This window comes from Arvicola amphibius, chromosome 10 (assembly GCF_903992535.2).
Source record: "Arvicola amphibius chromosome 10, mArvAmp1.2, whole genome shotgun sequence".
Taxonomy (NCBI): domain Eukaryota; kingdom Metazoa; phylum Chordata; class Mammalia; order Rodentia; family Cricetidae; genus Arvicola; species Arvicola amphibius.
Genome location: NC_052056.1, coordinates 70,011,408 through 70,029,747, shown reverse-complemented (window position 1 = coordinate 70,029,747; position 18,340 = coordinate 70,011,408). Strand labels below are relative to the sequence as shown.

Here is an 18,340-nt window from a genome sequence, read left to right as displayed (position 1 = left end):
TAACAAGCAGATGGCATGAAGTGAACCTGAAATGGGAGGTGTGAACTTCTGTGCCTGGGGGTCCGTATTTCCACACCCCTCGCCTCCTGACTCCTCTAAACGGGAACCATTTGATCTGACGTGCAGTTAAATGTCATTTGTTTCGTTGTCTGGGGAAAGCCTGCATTTCCTGGCTATGTAACAGAATTCAAACCAAAGAGAGTTTTAGCATTTTGACTACAGACAGCATTTGCTACATATTGTCAGTTAAAAATCTAGACCTTCATAGGATGGTGCTCTCCCATAGCTTAATTGGTTTAAAAGAAAAAAAAATAGATGTTCTTTTCCAAAAGGGTCTCTCTGGCAAATCCTGACTGGCCTGGAACTGAATATACAAGGCAGGCCTCAAACTCAGAGATCCACAGGCTCCTGCCCCTTCCCCAGTTCCCTGAGTGGTAGGATTAAAGGTGTGGACCACTCCTCCTGACAAGACTAGCTGTTTTCAGATGTAAATTCTGCTCTAGGCCTGACTTGAGCCAATGACAAGACAATGGCGCAGGTAGACCTTGATTTCTAAGGCCGTTAGATGGACCTTACAGACCATGAAAATCAACTCACTGCCTGCCAGGGGGAAGGAAGATGGAAAAGGAGAGGTTCCTTCTAGAGGAAACCACTTTGCCTAAGGCCAATGTGGAATGAGCAACAGACCAAAGACTTCCAGCTCCCATGCCTAGCATCTGTGCTGGGCCCTCTGTCTGCAGCACCCACCAGCTGTGATGCGTGCGCCTCATCTGTGCCCCGCAGGACTCCACAATGGCAGCACATTCCAAGGAAGCAGATGCTGCTGTGCAGATGTGCACGTGTCTTGAAGACCGAGGGCTGCGGGAAAGCAGGCTGAAGAGGAATTCCCATAAATGTGAGCATCCGGTCCACAGCTTTGAGGTCCCATTTTGATTTGGGCTGATGATACTCCATGTCAGCAGTTCCAACATGGTTACTCTGATGGGCTTGAGTAAGAAGGGAGGATCATGGATGTGGGTTGGACTGAAAACGGTTCCTGTGAGCTGGGTGATCCTTTAGAACTACCCCTTGGCTCCAAGGAAAATTCAGCTATGGAGAAAAAAAAATTTCCAAAAGAGTCCAGGATGTCTAATGATATTTTAAGTTACTTGGTAAAGAACAGTGGTGGTATGCTATGTTTACAAGTTTGACTCAAATAGTGTATCACTAAGGTGTTCCCTTGAAGAGCGTAGGCTCTACTTAGAGTGCTAACGGCCATGGAACTTTGAGAACTGGCTAAGTAGGATAATGAAGACTTGGAGGGATCATTTGGAAGATTCTGGCAAGTATGACTGCAAGGAGAGGGCCAGATTTTAAGGTGCTTTAGGGGTCATCTCATCCCACACTCTGTTCCATCAGTTTCCTCCACGCTATAACATTCTCTCCCAGAGAAAGCTTCTTCAGATTCAGAAAGCAAGCACTTATGCAAGGTCCAGGAAGTTACTGAAAATAACAAGATTCACTAGGCCTTGCTAGGCAGAAGAGAGAACCTCCACCTTCTGAGCTACCTGCCTCCAACAGTCTACAAGTCACATAGGGCCCCAGGTGTGTGGCTTTCATGAGTTGTTACACTCTGAGGTAGCTTTTGGGTAGTTCAGCTGCCTTTGAGCCATTGTAAGTAACCCCTCACCCATCCTCCTGTAAGTAACCCCAATGAACTCAGTGGTTCACCAGCTTGGACTTTGGTAGAATTATTCCTCTGATAATTTGTGGGCTCCTAGCAGGGAGAGTAGGCATTTGTTCATGTTTCCCCAGGAAAAGTGATGCAATCCCTCATTGAACAAATGAACAAATAGAGTCTACAAGAGTGGTATTGACTTATCCTGGAGCCACGTGGCATGTTTGTGCTCAGATTCAGCTTTAAAAGGAAAAGATTCTCATTAAAAGCAAGACCCAGTAGCTATCCTGGGACCTGGGGTTGTGAAGGCACCTACAAAAGGAGAGCGGGTTCAACTCTGTGAGACTTCTGGCTTTGTGAGTTCAGAGGCAGAGTGTTAGTTTTCTCCTTGAACTCTGACTTTCAGTCTTCCAGTCAATGAGAACTGGACTGGAGCTGCAAATTCAAGCAGTGCGGTAGGGTGATCACGGGCAATGGGCAAGTAGGGGAATTTTAGGGCTCACCTAAACCCAGACTGTTCCACGTCTGTCTCTTTCTGAATTGGGTCAAACTGAAGGGTTTAGAACGTATTCATCAGGGGGAAAAGACTTAAGATGCAGTAACATTTAGCATAATCCTGTAAAATGGAGGTGTGCGGACCTCTACAGGCCCTAAAGCTTAATGTCTATGAGCTCTTGACTCTTGAATGGAAACTCTCTTACACATCTGTGGACAAGAACACAAGCTATCTCTGTGATCGCCAGTTGCCAGCAGATGTGGGAGGCCTGTTCCTGCTAGAACCTCTGCAGGGAGCTGGTGCTGATGCAAGGATGGTGCTCTAGAGAGTCAGCCATGTAAACGCTCTCCCCCATATGAATGCCTTTCCCTATAGGAATTGGACAGATGCTTCGAACTCACAGGGACTTCAGGTCAGCAACTCATCCTACCAGTTGCCTCAAGAACACTTTGAAGTGTCCAGAGCTCATGTTCTCTCGGCTTACCTTTCTTCTAGGGAGTCAGATATTTTGCATCTGATTGTCCTATTGTTCGGAGCATGAGGCATCGGGACAATAGCAGTGTTCCATACAACAATGGTTCTGAGATAGTGTTTGCACTTTAGACATTGTTGACTATGACAACCTAGTGGAACGGCCACTGACATCTGACAAATAGAGGCCAGAGAATCTGCCAAAAATTCCTTCAGTGCTGAAGACCTCTTCCTTCAACAATGAGTTACCTGGCTCTATATGTCAACAATGCTGAGATTGAGAACCCTGACGTGGAGTTCCGTGTGGACCTTGATGCCACAGTAAGGCTCTGCTTATAAAATGAGCAGAGACGGGGGGAGGGGTCCACAGCTCCACTTAGCATTTCCTCCTCCCTTGTATTGTTTTGCATGCTGGGACTCAGGGGAACACAGCTTGTGAGCTGCTCAGCATGGCCAAACAAGCATGGGGTTCAGATTCCTGTGACATAGGTTGGGATCTTGATCTGCCATCTTCCCAATGGATTGCCTTGAGTCACCTAACCTTTCTGGGTTTGGTTTGCTGTGAAATAGGATAGGCGCTCACGTCCCACACAACTTTAATGAAATTTGAATGAGATGATAAGCATAAAAGATCCTGGTAAATTCACTGCTTTGCCATCGATCAAACATTCTGGTTAGCACAAGGTTAGTGTTGATGAGTGACAGGCTGTGGGAAAATAAAAGCAGACTCATAGTTAAATAGAGAAAGCTAGCTTAAGAGCTTTGGGGGGAACCTTTTTCCAGAGAGTTGGAGAGAACTTAGTAGGGGCTTCATGAGGCCCGAGAGATGGCTCAGTGGTGAAGAGCATGGGCTGCTCTCCCAGAAGCTCTGGGACCAGCACCCCCACAGTGCTTCATGACCACCTGTAAGTCCAGTTCTAGGGAGGCCAATGCTCTCCCATCACGTCTTTCATGGCACTGTCTCCTTGTGTGTACCCCTCACTAGATGCATCCCTGCTAAGGTAAAAATGATACCTGGTCTATGCCCAGTTAGAGAACACCGGTGGTCCTACCTTCACGTAGTCATATTCACAAAGATAGGAAGATTCCAAGTTGAAGTGCATAAAGTAGAGCTTGATCCGGAACCCCTCCGGGACAGTAATATTCCAAGTCACTTCGGAGTCACTTGGATAGGAATCTGGATAGCCAGGGGACTGGATCTGGCCAAACATTTCATTTAGCTCCACAGTGTGGGCTGAAACCTCCAACAGGGCAAGGCACAGTCCATGGTAGAGAAGGAGCAACCTGAAAGACATGAGTGAATTTGGCTTACATCAATGATTGCAGGTCCCCCGAGCTAAACAACTGCTCATACTGCTTTTCTCCTTGAGGGTCTTGCTTACCAGGTCTGCAGGACATTTGGTGAAAGTAACTAATTTCTAAGACTGTTTTAGCTTTGGTCTTTTGAAAATCCGGTATGCATACTGAAGTTTTCTATAAGTAGCACATTTGGGACCCTGGCCCATGTTCGCCTACTCTTGGGAACATAACTACTATAATTAAATGATAATTGGTATTGCTTCTTCAATTGTACCTCACTTAGAAGCCATAAATTATGTAGTTTTAAAAATACAAGTAATAATAGTTAATATTGTGATAAAACCCAAACTCAGTGGAGGAATCTACAGACACTGAACACATTTACTATTCTAAAAGAGATTGTTTACTACATACCTGCCAACCTATAAAAAAAAAATCTTGATAAAGATAGAATGAACAAAATAAGTCTTGGTGACTTGGTTCTGTGGGAATCGAAAGATTCTAATTCCTTCCTGGAGAAATGAAAGTAATGGGCTGCTAAGAGAGCCGCGAAAGGGGACATGGACAACATGATATCAAACATGCATGACGCAATACCGAAGCGGGGTAACTAAGGCTGGTCATAGTCCTAATGGTCAGGTCACAGTGTAGCGCTTTCCCAGCAAGACCCAAGGACCTTGAACTCAAACATCGCAAGCGTGACTCCTTAGCCACGCTCCTAACAGGTTCCTGTGCTCACTTCTGATATTATTGTTTGCGCGCGCACACATGTGCACGTATGTGCATATATGTGTGCATGAGTGGGGAGGCCAGAGATAAACCTCAGGTGTTATTCCTCAGGAGCCATCCACCTTTCTTTTGGAGACAGCATTTCTCATTCGGACTTGGGGCTAGCTGATTAGGTTAGGCTGGCTAGCCAATGAGATTCAGGGATCTTCCCATCTTTGCCTCCCCAGGTCTGGAATCGCGGGCGAGTGTCCAGGCCTTTGGTCACCGCCACCGGAGCTGAGAGTGCAGGTTCAGCTGTGCCTGGCATGGAAGAGCAGCTTCAACTCCAGGCTCTGACCTGACTTCTCCCGCTCACTTCAGGGAAGTGTTGGGAGAGTTCTCCATCTAGTTCTTCATCACATATATGACAATAATGATGACTTCTTACAGGGCTGCTCTGCTCACGGGCACTGGGATAAGCTTTAATATCAAGCCCTAGGTAAAGGCTTGCTCTGATGGTCTATCATGCCACTTCCTGACAGTGGAAGCTTTGGCTCCCAGCCCTGACTTCCCTGCAATAGTGGCAACTGGATTACACAAGGCTGAAAGGTTGCTTTTATCCACGTCTCCCCTCCCTGCCCCCCACCCGGGGAACACACAGAGGAGAAAGCCTCCTCGGGCCAGTTCTGCTGAGGCTGGCAGTTGATGGAGCCCTCAGCCCAGGCCCCAGGGCTGTGTGTGGTGAGTGTGCATGAAGGGCCTGTCAGATTGAGACACATGAAGCCGCTGTCTCCATTCATAGAAGAGGCTGAAGCATATGCTTGCTTGCTTGCTTGCTTGCCTTAGGGGCTGTGAATCAAAGGATGTGCGTGGCAGCTCTCCTTTCTTGTCACACTCATGTTTTGGCTTCGTAGGCACCAGGCACCGGCTGTACAATTCCTGACACCTGTTATCTATCCTCCAGTTGATCAAAAAGTTGAGCTACATTTGCTTGAAATGTCAAAAAGTGATACAGAGAGCTGGGTTGTACTAGTCTCTGTGGGGAGAGCGGGCTATTGGGGCTGTATGAGGAAGTTGCGTGTGTCAGATGGCGGGGTGAATGGCATGTCTGAGCGCCTCCATTCACTCCTCTGTTCAGTGTACACACCACCAACACTCCATTTTTAAGGTCCAGGCTTGGGAGAGACAACTCGGCTCCCTTACCCAACACCCTCACTTGACAGACAATGAAAAGTATACCCTAAGAGATGGCACATCATGCCAAATACCATATGGCGAATTAACTTCAACAGCAGAAAAGAATAACAAAAGCTCACAGAAGAAGTTGGGACCCATGCCCGTATCATGCCCAGGCATCTGGCCAAAGCAATTAATCCTGTGAAAAATAATTTTAAAAACCCATAGCTTTATGTGGAAATTTAAAAAAAAAATTACTAATGTTTGAACCCTTCCCCCACCGCCACCCTATGCTTGAGATTCTGTCCTATTGCCTGGGGACTGGAATTCCTTAAGTACCATAGACTATTATAATCTGCAGCTGAGATTGAGTGTCTGGTAGGATAGAGCAGGAAAATGCTGGGAGCCCAAAGACACAAGAATGAGCCTGGGCCTTTTTCACGGTCATCGGTGCAGCTCTGGGCTGGTTGCCTAACTGCTTTTATCTCACGTATTCATTAATCCTTACGTCACACAACATCTGAAGCCAGGAAGAGACAAGGCTCGTGAAAGTCTCCTGCAAACTCTGAAGTGTCCTATAGGCTTGTGAGTCCAGACCCTGCAGAGAGAGCCAGGAGAATGGTTTCCCCGGCACGTCTTTTTACTGTTCACTAATTGAATGTAACTCAAGCACATTTATTGGGTTTCTACTAGGAAAGGGGCATTCTGTTAGGGGCTGGTCACATGACCGTGCAGACAGTCTACAAAGATGAAGACGTTGATCTCATCTCTTGGAAGGGGTAGTGGACATTTAAATAAGCAGCCATTCCAGAGATGGTAAGAGGTACAGCCACAGATGCAAACAAAGGAAGAGGGGCCCTATCTGGGGTTGGGCGTGGTGATGGGAATTAGGACCCAGGAAGCAATGGCGAGCCTGCCCAGTCAAGTCTCCAGGTGGGAAATGAGTGAGAAGGTTGGTTGTTCTACATCCAGGTTAAGCATAGGCAAGGGCGTGCTTTGAAATGGCTGAGAAACAGGTAAAGCAGATTATCATCCCGAATACAAAGGGAGAAAAACCATTGTTTTAGAAGAAAGGAAAATGAAATTTTCTGGCAGGTTAAAAAATGACTTTACAAAGATCAGGTTGATGAAACAAACTTTTAGAGATTTCTCTTCCTCTGAGCCTTAGGTACATGGAATTCAAATCACAGAGACTGAAACCCCTCATTGGCCCTGGACTCAATAAAGGTGCTAGGTGAGCAAAGAAGAGAAACACAGAAACTGCCAATTGAAAGGGAAAGTGAATGGGGGAAAGTAGGCGCGAGGAGACTCAACACACCTACCGAGCGGTTTCTCTTGCTCCCTTTAGATGTCTCCTAGCAGCTTTGACACTTACAAGTGATAAAAAAAATTTACAATAGTTGGGGTTTCAGACTCTGGGAAAGCTCATAAGAAATGCCTGGTGAGGAGCTTCAAGCAACACCAGAAACAAGAAAGGTTGAAGAGCTTCAAGCCTGTTAGAATTTAAAGTGGTAGGTTTCAGAATTCCAAACGCTCCTTTGAAAAACTGTGGTGTCTCTTTAAGAGCCATTTGGTGCATTTCATAGCCTGATTCATGTCACCAGCTGCCCCTGATTTCAGTGAGAAATGAAGAATTTATAGGGAACTGTAAAATGGGGACAGGTTTTTAGTTTTCTAAATTGAGGTTTAACTGGCAAACTTCTGAAGGCTCAAGAAACCCCGAGTCTAGCTGTGGGGGAACTGGTTTCTTTTCTGTTTAGAAGAAATAAACACACAAACACATTATCTAACTCTTAATGTGTTGTGAGAAAGAAAGCACTGCTCTCTGCTGAGTGGGAAAATGAAGAATCAGCCTTGTGGGCAAGAGGAGGAGGAGGAGGATCACATTGGCCAGTAGGCAGCACCCTGTGCTGGCAGAGGGAGAAATCTGAGCCTCAGCCGCGCCGCGCCACGAACGGGCTTTGTACAAACTATCTGGTTTCAAGTTGCAAGACTCCGGGAGTCTCTGGGAAGGTGCCCCAGAGACAGGGCGCCCTTTGCGGGGACCCTGAGGATTGGTGAGAATCCCCCATCCCCAGCCACCCAGAGGGCAAGCAGGTGAGTCTGCCTAGAGACAAGGTCGGACCCAGAGGGCTGCTCTACACTTGATCTTGGAGAGGGAACCCACTCACCTCATTTTCCTGCCTTGTGTGCTCCTGGCCTTGGTCCCGTCTGCTGGACTTGTCTGTGAGCCGGTCCCAGTCCCCGGTGTGGTGTTAGCGATGCCTTATCTTTGTTCTGAGGTCCCTGTGTGTCTCTGGAATTGGCTGGCATTCTCCATTCAGGTCACGCCTTCCCCTGCCTGCAACAGATCCCCTCTCCCCCTCTCCCTCTGGCTTTCCCTCTCTCCTCTCTCTGACTGAGCTTCTGCACATGCAGAGGGACCTGACAGAACTGTTTCCTTGGGAGATCTGCTGGCCAGTCCCCTCCTTGGGAGGGACTGCAACCCTTGAGGAGAAAAAAAAAATCTGAGAGACTCAGAGGTGTGTGTGTGTGTGTGTGTGTGTGTGTGTGTGTGGTGGGTGTGTGAGTGTGTGTGTGTGAGTGTGTGGTGTGTGAGTATGTGAGTGTGGTGTGTGTGTGTGTGTGTGAGAGAGAGAGAGAGAGAGAGAGAGAGAGAGAGAGAGATTAATTTCTCTTTAGCCTCCCTTGCCGTTGGCTATAATAGTTCTTATTCAGGACCCCAGCAAAAGAACAATTAAACAGAAACAGCCAACTCAAAAGGCAGTTCTAGGAGATTATAAAAAAAATAAAATAAAACTAATGCAGATCCCAAGCCTTGGACTGTTTGTGGACATCTGCAGGTTTCCTCAGAACTGAGCGTTTGGCCCAGACGGAGGGAGCACCAGTTTCTGCTGCTGGCTACTTTCCCTTCCCCACTTGACTCTGTGGCACTGTTTAACTGCGATCGTGTAAGGGTCTAACCTACCCATTTGGGAAAGGACTTCAGCATAGACAGAGAACCAGGCGACCTGTGGGTCTAGAAAGACCTGCGTCTGTGAGAAGTTAGTGTCCTAGGCCTGTGGAGAAACAGTATAGAGGCCCCACGCCGAGCCAAGTAGTAAGAGCAAGCCCTCTACGTCAAGACAGCCAGCACCAAATGGGGACTCCCTCTGCATGGAAGCCTCTCTACAGTTAACCCCCAAACTATAACTCCTACCACAGTGTGACCTCTGCACTCTGACCTTCTCTGTGTGACATAGCCCCCTCCACAACAACAATCCCCTCCACAAAATTGGCAGCCAAAGCTGAAGGGAGTGTCAAAGTGGGACTCCCTGAGCATCGTGTCTGTGCCAGGCACTCACGTTAGCCAGATTACTTTCATGAGCTTCTGATGGGCTCTGTACTCCATCTTTTCAGGTGAGGGAGTGGTGGCTTGCCAAGTTATACAGCTGGCCTTGACCTCAGATACCCGTTATCACTCCCGAGGGCACTGCCTCTGCAAACCAGCTGTTACTCAGAACAGGCACTGTGCTAAGTGCGTTTCACACACATCCCTTCAAGTACTTTTGTTCAGATCAGTGATGGCATTGTCTCCAATGAAGGCACTACCCAAAGTTGGTCACATAGCTCAAAAGGGAGGACAAATTCCATCTCTTACACGTCCTATGACCCTGGCTCTCTGTACTATATCCTAAGGCATGGGGCATTTGCGTAATGCACACACCCATGAGCAAAGATGCTCAATTTTGAGTCATTTGAAAAGCGCTTTAGACACCAGTCCAGAACTGAGCTGTGATCTGTCTTTCCCATCCGCCCTGGCGGAGCACTTGGGGCATCACACCGTTTCTGATCCTGTCTCCTTGTTTGCTAAATGGAAGCTGCAACGAGGGACAAGTGAGACTGTGATTGCGGCAGGTGCCCTCCAAGGTGACAAACGCACATTTCCCACCCCCTAGATAGCACTCTTTGGACATATTTGGGGAGCAATGACGATGACATTCCCTGTAATTAATTCTTGCCTGTTTTCTCTCCAGTTTCTCTATTTTTAGCTCTTGTGTGCTTGGCATGGTGGTTACAGGGCTGTGGTTGATAATGCAGGTGCAAGATGAGGAGGGGGGGGGGGTCTGGACTCAGGCATTGTCTGAGAGAAGTGTTCACTGTCTCAGGCCGGATAAAAAGAAAAGTCTGTAAATTTCCCATTAAGCAGACTGTCAGGCTCTTTAGACATCAAATAACTCTCACAAAACAACATTTTAATGATTTAAGTGTAAATGAATCAGAAACACATGGGTTGCATTTCTTTTGGAATACACAAGGGTTTTCAAACCAAAGGAGAAAGAACTTGGCAAGATGTACACAGCGCACAGCGGCCTTGCCCGGGAGAGGAGTTCTCCCTGCAGCCTAGCCCGCCCTCCCTGGATTCAGCATACAGACTAGCAAAGGCGTTTATTCTGGATCTGGGCACAGAGCGAAGGGCTTGGGAGGGAAAACCATAAGCTGTCCGTTGTAAAGTGTCACATAGAGCAATTAGACCTCCGGGAATAGCTTCCTGCCCGTGCTTTTTTAAGGCTGCCAGGGATCAATGGGAGACGTCTGAAGGATATTCTGAGCTCCTGGCACGGTGAGGCGGATCTGGTATGCGCCTTCTCCAGGAGTCAGCCAAGGCTCAGCAGGGGCTGCGGGAGTGGAGACACTCACTGAGGTGCAAGGAAGGCTCCAGGTGTGACTCACAGCTCCCGAAGACTCCTTGAGCTGTCCTCATGGGATCTGGGTGTGGGAGGATGCCCACACTGCTCCGGGGTTCAGAGTATGGGGTTACCGTTCGGTAGCACCAGTTCTTGTGGCCTCAGACAAACCACCTGCTTTCTTAGGGGTGGCATCTCCGAGTGTGAGCGCACAGAGCATGCCGTGGGCCCGAACAGAGGCAATGATGGTGGGCTGATTGTCTGGGCAGAGACGGGCCAGAGGAGCCCTCACAACAGCGCTGCTTGCTGCCTCTGTGGTTTGGACAGTGTCGCCACTCATTACCCAGAACCCTATCACAGATATTAAGAAAAATCATGTTTGGAAAGATTCAATTAGTATCCTTAAAAGTTTAACAAGGGTGGCTTAAAATGTCCGCAAGGAACCAAAAGCTCTTCAGTTCTGGGCAAAGAAACGGGGACCAGAGGGGTGGGCTCAGAGCCCTCTCATTATGGTCAGGAAACCCTATCAGGAAGGCAGCTTCTAAGGGGATGAGTCCTACAGCATTCCTCCTCTGGAGCACTGGGGTTTACATTTTCCACCCAAGTATTTATTTTGTAGCAGCCGAGTGGAAGTTTCTGGAACTCTACCAATGTGTCAGAAAATGTAAAGAATTTGGTCAATGGGCTTTTCTTCTGCGGGGGTGGAGGGGGGACGGGGGATGGGGGGACGGGGGAGGCAAATAGCCTGCAATCCAGGCTTCCTCCTCAATATCTGAGAAACAAATCAAGAACTGCTGAGTGCAATTTGGAATTAGAGCATGGAAGGAGCTGTGGCGGAGCCTAACTTCACTTCCGGTCCTCGGGAGAGAGTCAGGAAGACAGCGAGTTCTAGGCTGCATAGTGACACCTGAGTCAAAAAGAAAGCAAAACAAAAAATAAAATAAAATAAAAGTTAGGTCATGCGGCACATCGACCAACGGGATGCCAAATACCATGGCATCTGACCCTCCAGGTCGTTACAATAATATGGGAAGTTAAAAGAATTCTCATGCTTTGTCCTGGGAGACCCAAATTCACTTCATCACAATGTGGTTGTTGAGTGTGAAATCATGAAACCCCACCTGGCATGATTGTACTTTTTTTTTTGATGCACACAGCATAGAGCACCTTAGTCTTCTTAGATTTTGTGATCTATTTAGGCTTCTGTGGAAATGCCTATATGTTATTGCAGGGAATAGTCACGTGTTTTCACAGATGCAAGAATGGGGGTTTAGAGAAATTCTGAGTGCCTGTAAGCAGGTGATTAACGTCTGGAGTTCAGGCCTGCCTGACCTCAATCTCAGGGCTCATTCTTTCCCTTAGTAGACTTGATACTGCTCGTTGAGTTTGAATATTCATGACATTACAGATTTAAAAAGAGAGAGAGAGAGAGAGAGAGAGAGAGAGAGAGAGAGAGAGAGAAAGAAGAAATCATATATATATATATATATATATATATATATATATATATATATCACAAACCTTGTCAAAATCCAGGAGGTGGTAGCTGTCTGGGTGTGTTTCTGGGTCATCTATTCCACTGAGCTATACATGGGTTTCTTTGCTAGTGCTCTTCCGTTTTTGCCACTATGGCTCTGTAGTATAACTTGAAGTCTGGTGTAATTTTTTTCTTTACTTCTTCAGCATTGTTCCTTTTGCTCAGGGTGACTGGCTTACCTGGGCTCTTTTTTTTTTTTTTTTTTTTGCTTCTATGTGAGTTTTAGGATTTTTTTCTCTTTATGTGAAGAATATCATTGAGATTATGATAGGAATTCCATTGAATCTACAGATAGAATTTGATAGTATAGCCATTTTCTCAATATTAATTCTGCCAGTTCATGCTCATGGGCAATCTTTCAGTTTTCCAGTGTCTTCTTCTATTTCTTTCTTCGGTGTCTTACACCACTTTTTATTGTAGAGATTTCCATTCCCTCCATTTGGTTGATTCCTATGCATATTATTATCATTATCACAAATGGGGTTGTTTTCCTGATTTCTTTCTCAGTGTATTACTTTTCAGTCTATAGAAAAGGTACTGATTTTCATATATTGATTTTGTATCCTGCTACTTTGCTGTATGTGTTTATCAGTTCTTGGGTTTTTTTTTTTTTTGACACACTTCTTAGGGCCTTTTATACATGAAAGACGTTGTTTATTACAAATATGCGAAAAATACACATTGGAGAAAAGGAGGCCTCTTTGACAGCAGTGCCGGGAAAACTAGGTGTCCATGCCAAGGGAACAGAACTAGATCCCCATCTCCCTCACTGCACAAAAATCAATACAAAGTTGTCAAAGGCCTTTATTTATGTAAGCCCTGGAACGCCGGCTTTGTCAGAACAAAACATGGGGATGGTGTGTCAAGACAGAGTTATGGGGAAAGATTTTCTAAGAAGGACTGGGGCAGCTCAGAAAACAAAATCAAGAACGGACAAATGATCATGTGAAGTTGAAAGGTTTCTGCTCACCATGATAATAATCATCATCATCATCATCATCATCATCATCATCATCATCATCTAGCAAAGAGACAACAGAGGGAACAAGAGGGAATCTTTGCCAGCTACATGTCTGGCAGAAGTTTAATGCCTAGGCTATATAAAGAACTAAAACCCCTAAATACTCTAATGTCAAAAAACCACAGTAATAAGTGAAATGAATAGACAGTCCACAGAGAGGATGAAGTGCCAACGTCAATGAGTATGTAAAAAGATGCTCAGCATCCCCAGCCATCAAGGAAATTCATGTTAAAACTACATTGGGATTCAGTCTTAGCTCAGTTAGAATGGCTATCATCATGAAAAATTAAATATTTTCAATTGTTACAACATAGTACAACAATTTATATATTTATGATATGCAATATGATTTAAAATAGATGTATAAAGAGAAATGTATAGATTCAACAAATTAATATATCTTAATATATCTTCTAGAAGAAGATATCTGACAAGTACAAATTAGTTTCTGGTTTCCTGGGGTGCACGGGAGACGGTGCTCTGTAGTGGTGGCAGCTTGCAGAGTGACTTGTGACATGGCCACACACAGGGAAGGGGGCTGCCTCTAAACCTGTAGGTTCACCCTCATAGCAACCCTCATTCTCCAGGGAAGCCCCATTTCCTGGTGTGTCACTATCTCCCAGAACAGTACTGCCATATAACAAACACACAAGTATGTTTTCTTCTAACATGTTTGTATTTAATTTATTTTAAATTATTTTTGTATTGTTGTTTAATATTAGCTAAGTCCCTAATTTTTTCTTTTTTTCCCCATGTGGATTGTAATGATCTGTTCTGTCCCTTTAAGAGACAAGCCACGCCCACTCCCTCCCTCATTCGCTGAGGCAGGCGGATCTTCCCTCCTGCTTGCAGCCCTAGTCTCTTCCTTTTCTGTCTCCCTCTTGAAGAGGCAGCTTCTGTCTCTCCTCTCTCTCTCTTTCTCTCTCTCTTCCTTCTCTCTCTTCTCTCTCTTCTCTCTCTCTCTCTCTCTGCTCTTCTTCTCCCCTTTCCCTTTCATAACCCACTAAATAAATATCCAACCTCATTCTGCATGGCATGCCTAACCATGACTCTGTCTCTTGCCTGCTGCATAGCTCCCTGCCCTGGATCAGCTACCCTCAGAGACCTGTGGTGTGGTCTTGTGGCATGCCCATCTGTCTGTCTCTCCTCATGACCTGCTGCAGCCACTTGGAGAACTGTGCCATCCCTGCCTGGGACTAGCTGCTCTCAGGACCTGCTGTTTGCTTCCTGCCTGCCACATGGCCCGCTGCCCACTGCCGCCGCTCGGGAACCTGCAGCATTTTTTATGTAATCCATTTCATTGGTGCCATGAGATTTGGGAGGCTCTTCCACCTTGAACCCCTCTCCCAGGGTTGGTATCTGGAACCAGATATTTTTTTTTTCCACAACAACCACATGTTCCATATTCCTGAGCATGATTTTTACAGTGTGATTTCTATACACACCACCAGCTTCAGTTGGTGAGTTTTCCCCATTCTGGTCAGCTTAATCATTTCTCTGAACCCAAGAAATTGACCAGTGAGCTCCCAGCAATCTTCTGGTGTTCCTCGAAATGGGGGACAGCCCCCAACCATGGACGGTTGAGCCTTTCCCTGACATTCACCTCTGGATTGCTTCCCTTAACTAAAATTGTGACCAGACTGACCTGGGGTCAGTCCTCCTGCATTAGCACTGCACACTCTGCAGTGCATTCGACTGGGGGCCCAGGGTCCCTCAGTTTTTCTTTCTCTTTTTTCTTTTTCTTTTCTTTCTTCCCCTATCATGAAAGGCCACTTGAAGCGGCCTCTGGCCTCTCTGGCTTCCAAGTCACCCCAACTGAATCCAGTCAGGCTATAGCATCACACTCGTGGGCAGGGGACACTCTCCCATGGGTCCTGCGATGGTCACATGCCAATTCACACCCTGCCCACAGCAGAGAGATGTCTTCCTGTGCACCGTGTGGTGCTGCCATTTTTTTGTGGGTTTTCACAATTTAAGCTATGGGTAGCAAGCCATCCATGTCTGTCCTCCCTGAGATGGATACCTTTTAGAGGCCCTAGAACCCCATGCCTTAATGCCCTTCTTCTATAACTCCTACCCTCACTCCGCCAGTGTCTTGCTGGCTCCTCTTTTATAGGAACTTTCTAACTACTGTCAGCACATAGGCAAATGAAAGGAGCTTCCTCAAACTGTCCCTGCCATTACTACTTCTACCAACAAGATTGGTCAGATCCATGAGGTGTTTTTTTTTTCAACTCTAGTCTTTTGCTCCCAGCTGTGGCTTGTGGCATGTCAGCTCAGCAACAGGGTAGATCATGCCTCTAGGTCTCTCATATTAAGCTTAAAATCCCCGCAGCTCAAAACTTGTGGCTTTTCCAAACAGCATGTGCTGATGCCATTTTGACTGAGGTCAAGTGACTTTACTGCCATCTTAACTGAGGTCAGGTAACTTCACCACCATCTTAACTGAGAGCCAGCTCAGGTGAAAGTCTCATCATCTTTAATGAAGTATACTCTGCCTGGTCTCCCAGTTTACTTATGTTTTTTTCTCTAACTTCCTTTTGTTAACTCTGTTGCATGTGTGTTTTATGCAATGGCATGCCTTTGGTAGGGCCCACCAAGAGCATCCACTTCACCCAATTCCTGTTCACTCTGTGTGTGTGTTCATACATGTAACTTAAATGCACCTATGCTTACTATTAAGTGTTAAAATTGTCTGTTCCTTGCATCTCATTTCAGACTACACAAACAATAAGTCTCATATTTTAAACTGATATGTACTTTTAAGTCTCTCACAAAAAACTTTATATTTAATCCAACCCTCATTTAAAATATATTAAGCTGTTCTCTACTATTGCCAGTTCTGCCATTAACCTTCTATTGCAAGTAGTTTTTTCTTCTTCCTGTTTTTTTATGAGTGTAAATCTTACCTGTTAAGTTACAAGCCAGTACAGTCTAGCTCAGACCCAGCTCTCCAGGCAGATTCTAAACTGTAGTTATACCTGATAAACAGTCCTCAACTGCTCAGAGATCTGGAGAATATGCCATTTAAATATTTATTATTAAAATTTTTTATAACAAAAAGAGGTAGTTTGGCTCTAGCAGCACTCTACTTCCTCCAAAGAAGACAGAAGACAAATGGGCACAGAATAATGTCCATCTGCAATTGGCTTCAATTGCCAAGCACTGACCACTGGGAAACTGCCTTTCATCTAAACTGAAGATCTTCAGATGTGGACAGAATCCCTGTAATCGACAGCCTAGCTGCTCAGGTCAAGGTAGGCTTGTCTTCCTACAGATTTCTTAGCCCACAGAATCTTCTGGAGCCTGTTAGGCCTTGCGCTAAACAGCAGAAGGCAAATATGACCTTCAGTGACCATGAAGGACCCTCCTAGGGAAGTAGCTCTAGGTGTCAACTAAGTAAGTTCTCTGTCGTTTTTAATCAGTAACTCAAGTAAAATTTTATCCTTCTCAAAGATCTCTGATGCAGTTTGACAACTGAGAGGCTTTGTTAGTTTAAAAGGACAACCTCACCAAACAAATTTCAGTAAAATACAAATACAAGACCTACAAGTTATAAAGGTGTGAGGACAAGGGCATGCTATCAAATTTCTCTCTCCTGCTGCCTTTTGTAGTCTTAAAGATACTTTTCATTGTGCAAAAACATCTGTCACAGCCATTCTGACATAAATACGCTAATGTTTATACAATGTATATGTCTAAAACTTCTTTTTTCACAAACCCAAAGAATTCTTGTGAGTTCCAGGGAGCCAAATTCAAGGATCCACCTTAAACAGGTCAGATATACCCCTCTCTTTTCCCTGGTCCTAATTTTTTTCCTAAACTTAACTTTGTCCTCTGTTCTGCCAATACTAGAGACACCAGACATTTCTATACCACAAATAATGGACAGGAACAAAAAGACCAGCTATGCCAGGATGTGACAGCACTCAGCTGTCTCAGGTTCCAACCCTCTCAAGATGATGCCCACAAATAAGCAGGAAGCAGTCTTGAGAATCTGCCACCCCCAATTCTTTTTATCTGTGGTACCTAACCTCCTGCCTTTTTATTATAAAAAAGAGATGGGAATGTAATGATCTGTTCTGTCCCTTTAAGAGACAAGCCACACCCACTCCCTCCCCTATCAGCTGAGGCAGGCAGATCTTCCTTCCTGCTTGCAGCCTGAGTTTCTCCTTTTCCATCTTCCTCTTGAAGAGGCAGCTTTTGTCTCTCCCTTCTCTCACTCTCCCGTCTGTCGCTCTCTCTTCTCTGTTTCTCTGTCTCTGTCTCTCTGTCTCTCTGTCTCTCTGTCTCTCTCTCTCTCTCTCTCTCTCTGTGTGTGTGTGTGTGTGTGTGTGTTCTTCTCCTTCTACCTTTTCCCTCCCATAACCTACTAAATTAATATCCAACCTCACTCTGCATGGCATGCCTATCTATGTCTCTGTCTCTCACCTGCTGCGCGGCTCCCTGCCCAGGACCAGCTGCCTTAAGAGACCAGTGGCATAGTCTAATGGTGTGCCCATCCATCTGTCTCTCCTCGTGGCCTGCTGCAGCTATGAGGAGAACTGTACTATCCCTGCCTGGGACTGGTTGCTCTCAGGACCTACTGTTTGCTTCCTGCCCGCCACATGGCCCAATGCCCACTGCCGTCACTTGGGGACCTGCAGCATTTTTTATGTAATCCATTTCATGGATAGTTTTCTTAATACTAGTTATCAAAGACCTGTCCTTTCCCCCGGGGTATTTTTGATGCCTTTGGCAAAGGTTTGCTGATTCCATCTGCATTACCTTATTTATGGGGGTCTCTATTATGTGCCATTGGTCCACATATCTATTTTTGTGCCATTATCAAGTTATTTTGATTTAAATGTTGTAGATTTTAGATATAAATGTTACTCTTACTACAGTGTAAAATCAAGACTTATGACACTTTTAACTTTGCTCTTTTATGTAAAGTTTTTGGAAGTTATTTGAAATATTTTGTGGTTCTGTAAAATTTTGATATTTTTCTACTTCTGTGAAAATTGCCTTAGAATTTTGAGAGTGACATATTGCATATGTATATAAATTTGGGTGCTATGGGTATTTTATTTTACTTATATATTTATATTTATTCATTTTTGTGTGTATACATGCAGGCAGATGTGTCATGGAGCACATGTGGAAGTCAGAGGACACCTTGTGGGATCTGGTTCTATCAGTTGCAATTTCTGGTAGTAAAGTTAGGTCTTTAGTCTTGGTAGCAATCACTGTAATGGATTAATTAAAAATGCTACAGGTTCCCTGGTGGCTGCAGCAGCAGAAATGCTGCAGGTCCCTGAGCAGTGGC

At 45.5% G+C, this 18,340-nt stretch overlaps 1 protein-coding gene and 1 long non-coding RNA gene across 5 annotated transcripts in view; one reads left to right on the top strand and one right to left on the bottom strand.

The window, feature by feature from the left end:
* The window catches only part of Masp1 (MBL associated serine protease 1), a 63,324-nt gene extending 55,039 nt beyond the window's left edge, over positions 1-8,285 (bottom strand). For 2 of the 3 annotated variants that reach the window (XM_038344855.1, XM_038344853.2), the window contains exon 1: positions 3,677-3,919. In XM_038344855.1, coding sequence (XP_038200783.1) covers positions 3,677-3,919 — 243 coding nt within the window. Of the gene's footprint in view, positions 1-3,676; positions 3,920-7,978 lie in introns of those variants that run through there. The other variant, XM_038344854.2, reaches the window with a different exon arrangement.
* Positions 7,322-18,340, top strand: part of LOC119824602 — a 34,014-nt gene continuing 22,995 nt past the window's right edge. For both annotated transcript variants that reach the window (XR_005287119.1, XR_005287118.2), the window contains exon 1: positions 7,322-7,904. This is a non-coding gene — a long non-coding RNA (uncharacterized LOC119824602). The remainder of the gene's footprint in view (positions 7,905-18,340) is intronic.